The following is a 17617-nucleotide window of genomic DNA, read 5'->3' as shown; positions in this document are numbered from 1 at the left end:
CTCATTTTCCCCATATGCTATGTGATTAAATATCTGACCTAAGTCCACTTTATGTAATATTGAGTGGAATGAAAATGTGATACAAATAATACATCAATGACTCAGGCAGATGCAATTCTCCATAAGGATGTCAGTATTAAATATCGGTACTATAAGCAACTGACACCTAGTATCCCCATCATTTTGGACGAATGTCTAACTGATATAAGATTAAATCTCTGAACCAAATATTGGCAGCCATGACGAGCAAAGACTACACATTCCGAGATCAGGATAATGACTGATGATGAGATGTGACGAGACTGATGACAGGTGGTCACCTATAGACATTTTGACCCTACGTCTCCATCATTAACAAAAAATATCCGACTAATCTCTGATAAAATCTCCGAACCAAATAGCGGCGGGGGACATGCAAATTGTCACTCTAACGATGACTGATGACGAAAAGTGACGGGACATATGTTGTTTGGTCACCATCGGGCAGTTCGACCTAATGTCTCCATCACTTATGATCCATCAGATATAAGATTAAATCTCTGAATAAAACATCGTCATCTAGGATGGGCAAGCACTACTCATTCTGAGAATCATGACGGATGACTGATGATGAGAAGTGACGGGACTGATGATGGGTGGTCACCTATAGATGTCTCTGACACCTACGACGAGTATCCATCTGATACCCAATGAAATCTCTGAAAAAAACATCGGCATCCAGGACGGGCAAGCACTACTCATTCCTACATCAGGACGGATGACTGATGATGAGAAGTGACGAGATAGATGATGGGTGTTCACCAATAGACATCTCCATCACTTACGTCTAATATCAGTATGATATCCAATTAAATCTCCAAACCAAATATCGGCATCCGGGACGGGCAAACACTACTCATTCTGAGGTCAGGATGGATGACAGATGATGAGAAGTGACGGGGACTGATGACGGGTGGTCACCCACAGATGTCTCCATCACTTACAACTAATATTAGTCTGATATTCAATTAAATCTCCAAACCAAATACCGGCATGCAAGACGGCGAAAGACTACTTGTTCTCAGGTCAGGACGGATGATTGATGATGAGAAGTGACAGGGACTGATGACATAGTGGTCACCAATAGACGTCTCCATCACTTACGACTAACATCAGCCTAATATCCAATTAAATCTCCAAACCAATTACAGCATCCGGGACGTGCAAACACTACTCATTCTGAGGTCAGGATGGATGACTGATGATGAGAAGTGACAGGGACTGATGACGGGGTGGTCACCCACATACATCTCCATCACTTACGACTAATATTAGTCTGATTTTCAATTAAATCTCCAAACCAAATATTGGCATCCGAGACGTCGAAAGACTACTTGCTCTGAGGTCAGGACGGATGACTGATGATGAGAAGTGATAGGGACTGATGACATAGTGGTCACCAATAGACGTCTCCATCACTTATGACTAATATCAGCCTACTATTCAATTAAATCTCCAAACCAAATATCAGCATTTGGGACGTGCAAACACAACTCATTTTGAGGTCAGAACAGACAACTGATGACTAAAAGTGATGGGACCGATGACGGGTGGTCACCGACATACGTTTCGACCCAACGTCTCCATCCCTTAGGATGAATATCTGTGTGGTATCCGATTAAATCTCTGAACCAAACATTGACATGCAGGACGGGCAAACACTACTCGTTCCAATGTGAGGACAGAAATGACTGATGACTAAAAGTGATGGGACCGATGACGGGTGGTCACCTACATACGTTTCGACCCAACGTCTCCTCCCTTACGATGAATATCCATCTGGTATCCAATTAAATCTCCAAATCAAATACTGCTATCCGGGACGGGCAAGCACTACTAATTCCGAGGTCAAAACAGATAACCGATGACAAGAAGTGACGAGACCGATGACGGGCGGTCACCTAGAGACGTCTCGACCCAACATTTCCATCACTTACGACTAATACCCATCTGATATCCAATTAAATTGCTGGACCAAACATCGGCATCCGGGACAAGCAAACACTACTCGTTCCGAGGTCAGGACAAATAACCGGTGACAAGAAGTGACGAGACCGATGACGGCCGGTCACCTAAAGACGTCTCGACCCAACATCTCCATCACTTACGACTAATACCCATCTGATATCCAATTAAATCTCTGAACCAAACATCGGCATCCGGGACGAGCAAACACTAATCGTTCCGAGGTCAGATGACTGATGACGAGAAGTGACGGGACCGATGACGAGACCTTTCGACCCAACCGGCCCAATAACACAGACCACTATATAAAGCAGGAGGAAGAGAAGCAGAAAGGGTTAATAAGCAGGGGTTTAAGCAGAGCTCGCAGGAGTAGCTATGGAGGCGAAGAGGAAGAGGGGAAGGCCCAAGGCGCGCGATTCCCCGTTGGAAGACGCCCAATCAAGCTCTCCGTTGCCCTCGGAAGCCTCTCTAATGGAGGACGCCGAGCTTCCCGCTTCCCCCTCGCGCAGGCCTCGGGGCAGGCCGCGGAAGCCCGCGGACGAGCCGATCAAGAGCCCTTCTTCTCCGCTGCGGAATTCCCTTGTTGTCGTCAACAGCGAGGACGGCGACCACCTCGTCTTGGCCGAGCAGCAGTCGCTCGCGTGGCGGCAGGCGGCCAGGGTCGTGCCCTCCATGGACGCCGTGGTGAAGGTCTTCTGCGTGCACACCGAGCCCAATTTCTCGTTGCCGTGGCAGAGGAAGAGGCAGTACAGCTCGAGCAGTAGCGGGTTCATCGTTGCCGGGCGCCGCGTGCTGACGAATGCGCATTCCGTGGAGCACCACACGCAGGTTAAGCTCAAGAAACGAGGGTCTGATACCAAGTACTTGGCGACTGTGCTGGCCATTGGAACCGAGTGTGATATTGGTATGTTTCTTTCTTTCTTTTTTTTTTTTTACCTTGAATTGGGTTTCTCTTCGGTGATTGGAAGTTGGTTTTGAATGATTTTGAGAGCCAAATGATTGTTTCTTGATCGGATCGCTTGACCTATCTTCATGATCGAGGTTATTTTTTTAAAATTTATTTACAGGGGCATGAAATAATTAAGAGTTGCGTCGTCACTTCTATGCACCAAATCGAGAGTTATTAGAATATTGTTTCAATATCTTGTTGAACAAAATGTCATCCAATCTTGATTTGGAGGCTCCTGGGGAATCACGAATGGTAAAGTGATAGGATAAGAAAATTGGATTATGGTCTCGTAATCCGATCATTTTATCATTCTTGATGAAAAAAGCCTTTTTTCTACTGGACCGTAAAAACATCTGTAGCTGCATCATCATTTCAGGAGAAGTATGTTTTCTTGAAACTCTTTTGAAAGCACGAGTAGAGCTATTTTCGATGTTTGAATATCCTAGATCACATAACATCTAATCTTAATTTTGAGAAATCTGGGCAATCAATCATGGCACAGATTAATGGTTTTCTAATCCGACCGTTTTAACATGTCTCGATGATAAAATTTTTTCTTCTGCTGACACGTGAAAGTATCAAAAGATGCATCATCATTTCTATCTACCAATTCATGAGTATCAAAGGATGCATCATCTTTAGTTATTTTTGAAGATCAAGCAGAACAATTTTCAATGTTTGAATCTCTAGGGTACTTACAAACTGTTCTCACTTATTCTTGTGGATTGTTCTTCTCATTTATTTTTCCCTTTATTGTGGCGCTTTGGAACATAATTTTAGTATCATTCCTCTGAAAATGTGAAACTTTTCAGACCTGCTGTGTATAACAGTAAGAGTGTCAAAATTTTAGTTATGGATTGCAAGTAAAAGGAGAAAAATATGATAATAACATGATTATATGTTCTTTGAGATTCAAGAGGGAGATTTTCAGACGGAGATAGAAGTGTCAGTCAAGGGGGGGTTGTCGAAGGGGATGCCAATTGAAAACCCGGCGAGTGGGAGACAATCACATTAGCAAGGGACGAGGGTTAAAGGAAGAGGTCTGAGAAAGATGCAAGGAAATGATAACAGCTAGGATTCCTCACGTCCAGTCAACGTTGACAGAAACTGTTGACAGTTTGTTGATGACATTATCAAATATCAATGACATGGGCCATCTAGGGGTGCCCCGTCATGGTCAATCATCAACATCGGCGTCATCTTCTACAGGACGACCTTGACTCCTGCCTCTCTCTTTTATGGCATCCCATTAACATTATTATCAAACATTCATGGCACCCCATCAATGCCATCGTCATTGTTATCTTCAATCACCCAGAAAAACCATCAGTGTCATGGTCCGCGTCAGCATCAACAAGGCTCAATGATGTTGACGGGTGCAGAATCCTAGTAACAATTATTTAAATTGGGGAAAACTACTCTGAATATAAAAGACTATGATATCCTTATATGAAACAAAAGTTGTCCCTCGTAGAGTGATTGGGGCTCATATCCAAATGTTGGAACTATCCAAAGTTATTTCCTCTTACTATATAATGTTTATTTGGGTCAAATGCTTACAACTATTCAAACACCTGTTGCTAGAAACTGAAGCCAAGATTTTTATTGTGCAGCCTTGCTTACCGTAAGCGATGATGAATTCTGGGAAGGAGTCACTCCTGTGGAATTTGGTCAGCTACCTGCGCTTCAGGACGCTGTCACTGTTGTTGGCTACCCAATTGGTGGTGATACCATCTCTGTCACTAGTGGGGTTGTTTCACGCATGGAGATCTTATCATATGTGCATGGTTCTACCGAGCTTTTGGGCTTGCAGGCGAGTGGTATTATAAATTTTTTTTTTGGTATTTTTTCTTCTTCTAATTTCTAATTTTATATGAAATAACAGATAGATGCTGCAATAAACTCTGGAAATTCTGGTGGCCCTGCTTTCAATGATAAAGGGAAATGTGTTGGGATAGCATTTCAGTCCCTTAAGCACGAAGATGTTGAAAACATAGGATACGTTATACCTACACCTGTTATTCTTCATTTCATCAAAGATTATGAAAAAACAGGAGGCTACACAGGTATATGGCGCACAGTGGATCTACTTCTCATTTCTTTTCTATTTTTTGGGATGCAGGCTATACAAATCCCAAACCCATGGCACTGGCATTTTCGTCATGTACAAGAATGATAGTTTCCCTTTTTATGAATGCAACCCTCCCCTAAGCAGGGCAGGCAAGAAGGGTTAGACATCTAGACAATTTGACGAGGAGGAAGATGACTGGAGACTCAGTGGAAACGGACCTATTCAGCATGGGAAATACTTCTCATAGTGGAACAGGGTCTGTAAATACAACTCAGGCTCGTGGATAGATGATGTTCCGTCATCTGTTCCGTCCATTAACATCGACAGTCACCTGTCCTAACCTCTGAATGGGAACAAAAGTCCTTGTGCCCTATATTCCGACCAATTATCAGGTGCCAGTGATTTAAGCAGTTCACAACCGTCCTCTGTTTGTTTCATCATTGGCTCCATCCAGCCATCAGCCGGAAATGCAGACTCTCCGACAGATGATTGACTTAAATGATGTTCCGGCCTGGTCTGTCTGTCCTATTCTGTCGTTTGTTGTCCTTTCATAAGCCTTAACCAAAATTGTTAGCCTGTTATCGTCCTATTCTCTTTTTATATAATTCTATCATTCTCTCTCCTCCACTCAGAAGACCACCCTCAGCCCCTTTCTACTGTGTCCTGCTTCCTTCTCCTTCTTGCAGAATCTGCCAGCTGTCTTCATCTTCTTGACATTCCTCCTCAGAGAAGGATTGCGACAATTTAAAGGGAAACTATCCTACATTAGAATGACCAAAATACCTGTGACATGGGTTGGGAATCATATCAGCAGACCTCCAATTTTTAACTTAATCGTTAATCCCTCTACAGGTTTTCCGATCTTGGGTGTGGAGTGGCAGAAGATGGAAAACCCTGATCTTCGCAAGGCAATGGGAATGCAGGCTGATCAGAAGGGCGTTCGTATCAGAAGAGTGGAGCCCACTGCCCCAGATGCTCATCTTCTAAAGCCATCTGATATTCTCCTCAGTTTTGATGGGATCGACATTGCCAATGATGGGACCAGTACGATGTTTCAATTCCCATATTTAGGATTTGATATGGTTTAGTGTTTAATGTGTAGGCTTTTGACTAATTATTTCTATTTAAGGAGATATGGTTTATAGTTTCAGGTGTAGAGTTCTATAGGTTAATTTTCATGATCTAGGATTTAGGACTTTGAGTTTAACTGTTTAGGGTAAGGGTTTGGGTTTATGACTTCTGTTTTTTTTATGTTAAATGTGTGAAAATTGAATTATCGTTGCTTTGTTTTGTTGCAGTTCCTTTCAGGCATGGTGAACGCATTGGCTTTAGTTATCTTGTCTCACAGAAATACACTGGGGAGACTGCCCTGGTTAAGATTCTTCGCAGCTCACAAGTCCACGAGTTTAGTGTAAAGCTTGAAACTCACAAGAGACTCATTCCTGCCCATATTAAGGGCAGACCACCCTCATACTATATCGTGGCTGGTTTTGTCTTCACGTTTATTTCTGTTCCTTATCTTCGCTCAGAGGTTAGTTTCTCTCTAAATCATGTGTCATTCCTCACTTGGTTTCCTTCTTTTCAATGTTGATATTCAGTTGAAAATGAGGCGTTGGCTTTCTAGCTTAGAAATTAGGAATTCAGAATGATAGCCGTCTTAAAGTGAAAATATCCTCTACTTTGTAAGGTTTGGAGACAATAATGATCATGATGAATGGACGATGATCTTGACAAGTCGTCAAGATTATCTTCCGGTTTCCATTAGCTATCATTGAATCATCACCGTCATCCACCGGATGGTGAAACAGCATCGTCATCGTCCTCTTCGGGTATCAGTTTCAAGCTAAAATGGAATATTAAATCTTGTTATCATCATTGTTATCATCATCCTGTTTCATCATAAAAGCGTCATAGTTATCCCTGCATGGCTTAGAATATTGATGATTAAGGATGATAATGATGAATTAAACATCATCCTCCAACGCTACTACAGTCCACTCTTGGACCAAATTTCTCTTTCTAACCATTGAAATCGATAATGTCATGTAAGCTATCCATCCTGAAGGCGTTTTTGTGACATTTTTTTATCTTGCTTTTCAGAATATACAATATGAACGCGAAGATTTGCTTTACTGAAGTTTCCTTTTGTTCATGATTTCAGTATGGAAAAGAGTACGAATATGATGCTCCTGTGAAATTGTTGGACAAGCTCCTTCATTCTATGGCACAATCAGAGGATGAACAACTTGTGGTTGTCTCTCAGGTTTTCGTGTCAGAAAAAACTTTGCATTTTCCATAATTATTCCCCTAGAAAAATGCTTTTAATGGCTTTGGTGTTTGATATTTTTCAGGTTCTTGTGGCAGATATTAACATCGGCTATGAAGAGATTGTCAATACTCAGGTAAGTGAGAATGAACTTTTTCTCAAAGGTTTGTATTATTATATTTGAAGAATTGAACAGACAGTCTTTGTAGTCTTAAAAATCTACATTTCTTGTGCATTCTTTCTTCTTTTCAACCAAATCATAATAGAATTAGAATCTAATAATCCCACTACCTTTATGACATCTGAGAAAATAACGTAGAATCTCAAAAGATGATCTAGTGGAAAATCCTGACCCTCGAACAGGAATAAAGTTTTTCTTTATTTTATGTGAACTATTACCATCATCAGACTCCTGTTAGAACTAATTTGAGATATTTTATCTATTATTATATGGTCATTTTCTTCCCACTAAAACTAATCAGTTAATCTATTTGCTTCCCTCTCTTTCAATGTTTATCCATTAAAAGGCAGAAAAATCACTGAAACCCATATTCTTGCCAAGGTTTCAAATCATTGGTATCCGGGTTATTTCTCATCTTATTCTTGGATTACTAATCACGGGTTGTATGAACTTCTTCATCGGTCTGATTGCAGGTTCTTTCTTTTAATGGCAAGCCTGTGAAAAATCTTAAGAGCCTGGCGGGCATGGTAGAAGACTGCAAAGATGAATTTTTACAGTTCGATTTGGACTACAATCAGGTCTCTAATTCATCGCAAAAGTCCCCTGAATAAAGACTTTTTAAAATTAAAATTTTTGTAAGAATCATTGATCTAATTATAAATTTTCTGTTTTATTTGTTTCTCTCTTGGGTTATTAGATTGTCGTACTGGAGACAAAGGCCGCAAAGGCTGCAACGCTGGAGATTCTTGCCACCCATTGCGTACCTTCAGCAATGTCGGATGATCTGAGGACATAAGGGCTATGATATTGGGCGATTCTGCAAATCCAGGGATGAAAAAATAGGTTGGTTTATATTCACAGGGTCTTTTTTGTTCATCTATAGAGAGAAACTAATGGTCTGTACAAACTGGATTCAAATGCAAATGAGTTTATTTGCTACTTTTGTTTTTGTATAAAGAGATCCTAGTTGGCTGTACTACTGTGTTCTTGTGCAAAATTATCTCTGCTCTTTTATGGAGAGAAACTAGTAGACTGTACAAACTGGATTCAAATGCAACTTGTTTTATTTGCTACTTTTGTTTTTGTACAAAGAGATCCTAGTTGGCTGTACTACTGTGTTCTTGTGCAAAATTATCTCTGCTCTTTTATGGAGAGAAACTAGTGGACTGTACAAACTGGATTCAAATGCAACTTGTTTTATTTGCTACTTTTGTTTTTGTACAAAGAGATCCTAGTTGGCTGTACTACTGTGCTCTTGTGCAAAATTATCTCTGCTCTTTTATGGAGAGAAACTAGTGGACTGTACAAACTGGATTCAAATGCAACTTGTTTTATTTGCTACTTTTGTTTTTGTACAAAGAGATCCTAGTTGGCTGTACTACTGTGCTCTTGTGCAAAATTATCTCTGCTCTTTTATGGAGAGAAACTAGTGGACTGTACAAACTGGATTCAAATGCAACTTGTTTTATTTGCTACTTTTGTTTTTGTACAAAGAGAGCCTAGTTGGCTGTACTTCTGTGTTCTTGTGCAAAATTATCTCTGCTCTTTTGTGGAGAGGAACTTGTGGTTTGTACAAACTGGATTCAAATGCAAATGAGTTTATTTGTTACTTTTGTTTATCTATAAAGATAAACTAGTTGGCAGTTCCAGTTAAGATCATTTGTTTTTGTCCAAACATTTCCACGAACAGAAAACAAAAAAAAATCTATATTTCAAGAATTCGTACGCATCTGCTGTATTGAAGTTCATTTAATTAGGCAAAGATTGTTTTCTCTTCTTTTCAGAGGGTAAATATTTCTCAAAACAGTAAAAAAACTGTACCTATGTGCTAAGGATAAATGAAGAAAAAACCAAGGTTTTCATATATTACGTTGAGATGAAAATTAAATCGAATTTAATTTGTATCCTTCTCTGTAGAAAAGGAAGGAAAGACAAAATATCATATTGAAGTGAATAATAAAACAAATTTAATACAATTTTAATGAATAAATTCAATATGTACAGTAAAGTAAATAAACAAGTACAGTAAGTAGAATAACACAGATTCCCAATAAACAAGTTCGAACTTGAAAGGATTTTTCTCACACTTGAAGGCTGAGGTGAGGGACAAAGGAATTGATTGAGAAAAATATTTAGTTGTCACGGACTGGAGGGAGTTCCTCCTGTTGTTCCCCAGACTGTTAAATTATTTATAACTTTTTCTCTTTTTCCCCATTGCTTCTCCATGATGGAATCATACTTTAATTTTTCACCAATATTTAGATGGGGTGGGCCGGTAATTATATATTAATACCATCCATTCAGCAATATTTAAGAAATTCTGTTTCTGATAATTGAACATCTTTATAAGCACATTTGTATATTTCAATCTTCCAAATCCACGTACTACTATGGGATTGGAATAATAGCATATGAGGAACAGAACTAGCTATCATCAATGAAGGCAATGCAATGTATCTTCTAAGAATTGATTGTGTTACTTACATGTAACCACTTATTGATTGAAAATTGTTTTCCTTATTCCAGGAAAAAATCCGCAACGAGGAATTACAAGACTACTTTGTCTTTTGTACTAATGATGAAATTCATTTTTTCCAAAACTATTTTGAAGATTTTTCTGGCAAAAAATAAATAGATTTTCCCTGATGTGAGAGGAATAAATAGAATATCACATGCATGACGAAACAAATTCCCAAGATGGAAATCATATTTTTTACACATGATATGTGTACACCTTGAATATCAACGCTGATACATTTATGTAATTTTAATGAGGAACACAGGCTGAGAAGTTGAGAAGATAATGAGGAAGAGAATAAGAGGGAATACACATATTCTTAGGTTTATTATCTATAGTGATGTGAAGGCTATCATAAATACTAAAATTCAAATGAATAGAGGAAATCTGTCAAGTGTCCTAGTGTCACGCAGTCAAATCCCAAGGTGGGAACAATGCTCGAATCTGACGTGTGCCTGCCTTAGTGCTTGGAGCAGAACACTGAGCAGCCTTGCATTGTTGCAGCGTAAGTCTTCGCAATAGCTAAAGATTGCATAGGAAGGGTTAGGAGAGAAGGTGGGGATGCAGTCCCGTACATGAATAGGGTCAGTGCATTCATATCGTAAAGAGTCTACATTATAGTCATGGACATTACATGGGGGAAGACGAGGGAAGATACTGAAGTAACGAGACAAGGCGCTACACGCCTTGGTAGTGTCGCTCCTTCACCTTGAGGACTGCCGCTCCGCGCGCTCACTGGCCCGTCGCTACACGAGTGCCCCTGGGCTGGGCGTCGCGCGCCTGTGGGCATGGCATTCGACCATCTGCTGCCCAATCCCAGCGTTGACGCTCCACGCGCCACCATCACCCAATGACACCTATCGCACATGGTCCGCCCAAATGCCACAGTGCTCGACGCCTCAAGCTGGGCTCTCTGCGCCCAACACTACCCGTGGGGCGCTCCGTGTGCAAGGCGCGGGGCGAGAGACATTCCTCCGAGAGATTAATACAATGGCGCACAGTGAGTGCCAAGATAGTGCATGCGCGTGGCGCCCCGCGGGTAGTATTGGGCGCACAGAGCCCAGCTTGAGGCATCGAGCACATCAGCATTTGGGCGGACCATGTGCGATAGGTGTCATCGTGGGTGATGGTGGCGGGTGGAGCGTCAAGGCTGGGATTGGGCGGCAGATGGTCGACGGGCCAGCGAGCGCGCGGAGCGGCAGTCCTCAAGGTGAAGGAGCGACACTACCAAGGCGTGTAGCGCCTTGTCTCGTTACTTCAGTATCTTCCCTCGTCTTCCCCCATGTAATGTCCATGACTATAATGTAGACTCTTTACGATATGAATGCACTGACCCTATTCATGTACGGGACTGCATCCCCACCTTCTCTCCTAACCCTTCCTATGCAATCTTTAGCTATTGCGAAGACTTACGCTGCAACAATGCAAGGCTGCTCAGTGTTCTGCTCCAAGCACTAAGGCAGGCACACGTCCGATTCGAGCATTGTTCCCACCTCGGGATTTGACTCCGTGACACAAGGACACTTGACAGATTTCCTCGTTTCATATGATATTCCTATGTCAACGCTTCTCTTTCTTTTTATCCTCCTAAATCTTGATAGCTGTGTGCCACGTGTACATGCGTGGGCCATGTGTTCACGAGGGGCCGTGTGGTTCGGCCACGTCGCTTGCCGCTAATTCAAAAGGAAAAAAGAAAAAAAAAGAAGAAAAGTCATATTTTGTCGTTTTGTGCCTCAGCCCACGCGCGCATTTATTGCAGAAAAAGGCCTTATTTCTTTGATTTGTCCATGTCACCCTGGCATTAGAAAATTCAAGAGTTAATTTGTTAGTCATAGTTGCAATCATCGCTTCACGAATCGCTAAGCCATGATTTCTTGGCGAAATGATTGGCTGACGCCAATCATTAATTAAGTTAATGATTAGTTGTGACACGTGGCGGTGCAATATAAAAGGGATAAAAAATATTTTAAAATTCATATTAAATAAAATAAAAGCCCAAAAATTTGTATAAATATATATTTTCCACTTTGATATCTTGCTCTGCCATGCGAGCACTTGATATCTTGCGTCGGGTCAAGCAATGGATAAAGCGTACCCACCATCTCATATCGCCTCTCACTCGCATCTTAGCCCTCGCATTCGACCTACTTCACACTTAGGGCAATTCAGTAACCCTCACCCCCATCACCATTCGGCTACAAATTTTCCATTGGCATCCACCGTATCCTCAAACTGAGTGTGGATGGTGTGGCCAAAGTGAACCCGGGGCCAATTGGAGGGGGTGGTATTCTCCATGACCATACATGACGCATTCTCTTTATTTTTTTGTCTTTTTGGCATTCAATCTAATACAGTAGGCGAGGCTATGGTGATGCCTGATGGTTTACTCTTTTGCGAGGAACGAAACCTTCACAATATCGTCTTAGGATCAGACTCACAAGTGTTAGTTGACATGCTTCATGCAAGTTTATGCTCTGAAGCATAAACATACAAGCTGCACCACATATGGCAGGACTGATGGAAATATATGTGGCCGGCAAGCCAATCATACATTCCACATCTCGTTCCATGTTCATTAATATAACATATTCATTATAGTGCATGTGTGATGCTCATAATGAAGTCCATGAATACATGATCGGACTTAGTCAATTATGATGAGATTGTAATACGGAGATCACTAGTCTTTAAGCATGTGTTCTAAACATTCCTATTCAAAGGATATGCGAGAAGTACATCGAAGTATCCGGATAGAATAGCACTATCTAGCCTCACTCATATGATGAGTATGGCCAGTCCTGTAGCCATTAGTGTGGCGAGACTAAGGATAGATAGTGGGTGCTCTTTAGTGGAAAGAGTTCACTGAATTGATCCGTACGAATCCCTAAATGGTATTATACTGAACTGTCAATCAGCTTGATTCACGTCACGGTTGTGTAAGTGGTCCTTAGACTTGAAACACCAAAGACATATTGTGGATGGACGGTTGTACTTTGGCTATGGCCAACGAGTCTCTAATCATGAGATTCTAAACGGTCATAGTTCGGGTGCATCAAGAAGTACACGAAGGTGATTGAGTGGTCAAGATGGGATCGTCCACCCTCGGTATAAGAGGTGACAGCTCAAGGAAGATGATGCGATGAAGGCCTTGGCCAAGGCAGTGAAATATCGGAGAAGAGTTCTCCGATGATTTTCGAATGCATCAGTACTAACTCGGATGATCGATTAGGGTTTGACAGTTGACCATACCCTAAGTCGTCTAAGGAGCATCAAGTGGATGAGGGATTATACATACACGGTAACCGATGATGAACAGGTTACACGAGTGAGTCGATAGACACTCCTTTGTATCTTCTAGGACACGAGGTGTAGCTTGGCACCCCACGTGTCGGAGTCTCGACCTATCGATTGGGTTAAATCGATCCGACGTTAATTAATCTATATGATGATATAGTTAATTAATTTGGAAGGCCAATAAAGGTTTTTGGGCCGCTGGACTCGTTAACTAGACTGATACATGGGCCTAGAGGGTCACACGCAAATGGTCTTTTAGACGTTGGAATATATACTTATGTTTTGGGGGTTTTTATGAAAAATACCCACTTAGTACAAATAGGGGAAGGCCCTGAACGAAATTCACCCAGGCCAGAATTGTTCAGGGGCCTTTCCCCTTCTTCTCCACTCTCCCCACACCCCCTCTCCATCTCTGATGTGATCGGGACGACATAACGACGCCGACGGAGAAAGAACGGGGCTCGTCAACGAGAAGGAGGAGATCCGACGTGCCGAGGACCGCGCAGATATGTCTAGAGGCTGCACACTTGAGCAGCTCGACTCGTCTCGCTCCGGGATCTAAGGAATCACGGATGCGATCCGTGAAAAGGTACCTAGTTTAATGGTTTCGTTGATGCCGTTCGATTCGCAAAAAGACTTCCGCTGCGCATCGTTATATTCTGTTCATCCAGATCTAGGTCCCTAGAACCCAACAAGGACATCATGCGGTGCCACCCTCGCCTGCCTAGTGTTCGCCACCAGCTACACGGGGGCAACTAGATAGTGGATGCCCTTGCCAACCATGTGTTATGCACACAAACTCCTTCCTCCCTTGTCCTCTCTTGGTAGGAACTCCTTCAGACAACTCGTGGATGCTATCGTGTTGAGCTCCTCTACTTGCCGGCTCTTCGTATGCGTCACACACTTTTGAAGGAGGGCCGGTGGACTAGCGTATTGCATGGAGCGCTGGAGGCGGGAGAGCTCTCCCTCTTGCTTGATTGGCCTACCTGCCGTGCACGACAAAGTTGACATCTGCAGAAGGTGGGGGGGATTGTGAACACTTCACGCATTACCACGCTGTGGCCTCCAACACACTAACGACAATGAAAAACCTTATATTGGCTACTAATAGGTACCACTCATGTATTTTTTCTTTTCTGCACCAAGGGCGTGGGCGAGTATGGCCTGTGGGTAATTAGGACATGTACACTCGCTCCACGCCTATAAACGTTGTTGAACACTACATTTAATAAATAAAATCTCCCTGGGTGGCATCCATTGCACGACTAGATTGGTCTATGGGCACAACCCTAGGGGTTGGTCATACCCGGCACTATTTTTTTTGGCAGTATATATATATATATATATATTCACTCAGAGAAATAAGATCTTTCCAGATTTAATGTCAAAAAATTCCAGAAAAATCATTTTTCATCTCAAAAATTTCTGTCCTTTTAGAATATATTGTCAGAAAATTCCCCAAAAATGCACAAGAATACAGAAAATTCAGAACATCATTTTAAAAATAGATTTAATCATTTTAAGCTTGATAACATACAAATATAAGTAATTTAATGCAAATAAGTATGTAAATATGATCATATAAGATACTAAAAATGCATGTTATCTGAATTCATTAAGAAGATTGAACGGTCAAGATCAATTCTTAATATTCTTTTATCTTCCCTTCTATTTGCAGGAGACAACTCAGCGAGGAGCGTTGACGTGGACAAATCATGCGTGGACATGTGGCGTGAGGAGCTTATGTGGCAATGCTGACCGTGCAGGGTCCACTACAACTAAAGAGAGTCCGCAGCGGTTGAACCCCCAAGGCATGGAGCTAATGGTCTAGGGGCATCATCGACTTCTTCTTCCTCCCGCCATCGTCTTCGTAGGCAAAGCCGTTATTCCATCAACGAGAAGGCAGATTTCCACCAACTTGGTCGCCGGGGACGGTGGTGAAAAGGTCCCATATAAGTCAAGAAGGTCTTTAGGCAGTTCCTGACCTATAAAAGGAGTTGTAGATCACCAAAAACGGTCTTTCGTCACCAAATTTCAAGACTGTCAATTTGAGTTTTTCTTGAATTGAGGAGCGCCATTTCCTCTCCTTCTCTTCTCAGTTCTCTTGCTCATCGAGAGAACTGAGAAGAGATGACAAAGATTCCAGGCAGCGGAAGACACGTAATGGAATCAAAATGTCATTGATAAAACCATGAAACAAAGTACCTTTGCACTGATCGCAATATTATTAATGTTTTCACTCTGACAGTTAAAAACTCCGCATTTCTTAATCGCTCGAAGCAAGCGATAGCCTCCTCTTATTTCAATCGCTCGGAGGTTGATGCGATTCATTGTAAAAAATGATATGTTCATGGTTTTGTTTTTTAATATATATTTTTTTTACCTCGGCATGTCGGGGTATGAGGAATTTTCCCCTAAAGAGAGCCAAGAGTTATAGGTGTATACATCCGTGATTTCTTTGATCCTGGAGCGAGATGAGTCAAGCTGCTCAAATGTGCAGCCTCTAGACATATCCATGCGATCATTTTCACATCGAATCTCCTCCTTCTCATTGGCGAGCCCCGTTCAATCTCCGTCGTCATCGTTACATCATCCCGATCACATTAGGGATGGAGAGGGGTTGTGGGAGAAGGTAGAAGAAGCGGAAAGGCCCCTGAACAATTCTGGCCTGGGTGAATTTTGTTCAGGGCCTTCCCCTATTTGTACTAAGTGGGTATTTTTCATAAAAACCCCCAAAACATAAGTATATCTTCCAACGTCTAAAAGACCATTTGCGTGTGACCCTCTAGGCCCATGTATCAGTCTAGTTAACGAGTCCAGCGGCCCAACAACCTTTATTGGCCTTCCAAATTAATTAACTATATCAACATATAGATTAACTAATGTCAGATTGATTTAACCCAATCGATAGGCCGAGCCTCCAACACGTGGGGTGCCGAGCTACACCTTGTGCTCTAGAAGATATGGAGTGTGTATTGACTCACTCATGGAAACTGTTCGTCATCAGTTACTGTCTACGTATAATCCCTCATCCACTTGACGCTCCTTGGACGACTTAGGGTATGGTCAACTGTCAAACCCTAATCGATCATCCGAGTTAGTACTGATGCATTCAGAAATCATCAGAGAACTCTTCTCCGATATTTCACTACCTTGGCCAAGGACTTCATTGCATCGTCTTCCTTGAACTGTCATCTCTTATACCGAGGGTGGACGATCCCATCTTGACTACTCAATCATTTTCTTGAACTTCTTGACGCACCCAAACTAAAACTATTTTGAATCCCATGATTAGGGACACATACAATTGTCTGTCCACAAGACGTCTTTGGTGTCTCAGGTCTAAGAACCGCTTATACAACCTTGATGTGAATCAACTTGATTAAAAGTTTGGTATAATACCACTCATGGATTCGTATGGATCAATTTAGTGAACTCTTTCCACTAAAGAGCACCCCACTATCTATTCTTAGTGTCTCCACACTAATGGCTACAAGAACGGACCAACTCATCATATATGTGAGGCAAGATAGTGCTATTGTATCAGGATACTTCGATGTCCTTCTTGTGTATCCTTCGAATAGGAATGTTTAGAATTCATGCTTAAAGACTAGTGATCTCCGTATTACGATCTCATCATAATTCACTAAGTCCGATCATGTATTCATGGACTTCATTATAAAAATCACACGTGCATCAATAGGTCCGTGACCTAAACAGAGATCTGAAAGAGAGAGATATTTGAAGAAAGATCAAGAGACGCTTACCTGAAGGCAACGCAGCGGGAGCGGGGCCAGTAGCCATCGACGACCTCGAGCTACTGAAGAAATCTGGTAAGTAATTCATTTTTTTAGTTGAAATTAACTTTAAATAACATATAGTTTGAGTACTGATTGAGGAATCATCCTCAATCCATATCCTCAAAATAGAAATATTTAGATTTCTAGCAAAAGATAAAAATCATCAAATTACGTTAAGGGATTTTATCAAACACCTCTCATGCAAAACCCTTAAACGACTTTTAACAAATTTTTAAAAATATTTCAAAACCAATTAAAAATAAACCATAGGAAGTTATACTTCCTATTCTACATACCTCCTAGATAAAAATACATTAAAAATCGATTTTGTTCCTTATAAAAATACCACATAAGTCCATTTTCTTCTCTAAGGCATCACAACAAACACCTAGTGTTGTTTGTTCATTACTATTGTGGACAGTTCTCTACTCACTCTTAATTCTAACTTCCTAAAAACATTTATTAAGCTTAACTTAATCTTGTCCTGAAAATTCCCGAAACCTTCCTATCTTGAATTCAAACATAAATCATCAT

At 41.4% G+C, this 17617-nt stretch overlaps 1 protein-coding gene across 1 annotated transcript; it reads left to right on the top strand.

Moving 5' to 3' along the window:
* Positions 1-2347: 2347 nt before the first annotated feature.
* On the top strand, positions 2348-8447 carry LOC144708711 (protease Do-like 9). The gene is made up of 9 exons (XM_078582134.1): positions 2348-2908; positions 4567-4766; positions 4839-5019; positions 5877-6068; positions 6323-6555; positions 7186-7287; positions 7376-7426; positions 7945-8049; positions 8169-8447. The coding sequence occupies exons 1-9, from the start codon at positions 2380-2382 to the stop codon at positions 8265-8267; spliced, it is 1692 nt and encodes a 563-aa protein (XP_078438260.1). The 5' UTR covers positions 2348-2379; the 3' UTR covers positions 8268-8447.
* Positions 8448-17617: the final 9170 nt, after the last annotated feature.

This window comes from Wolffia australiana, chromosome 10 (genome assembly GCF_029677425.1).
Source record: "Wolffia australiana isolate 7733 chromosome 10, ASM2967742v1".
In the NCBI taxonomy this organism is placed as follows: Eukaryota; Viridiplantae; Streptophyta; class Magnoliopsida; order Alismatales; family Araceae; genus Wolffia; species Wolffia australiana.
Note: the sequence above shows the minus strand (reverse complement) of the source record. Positions and strands in the feature narration are given on the sequence as shown.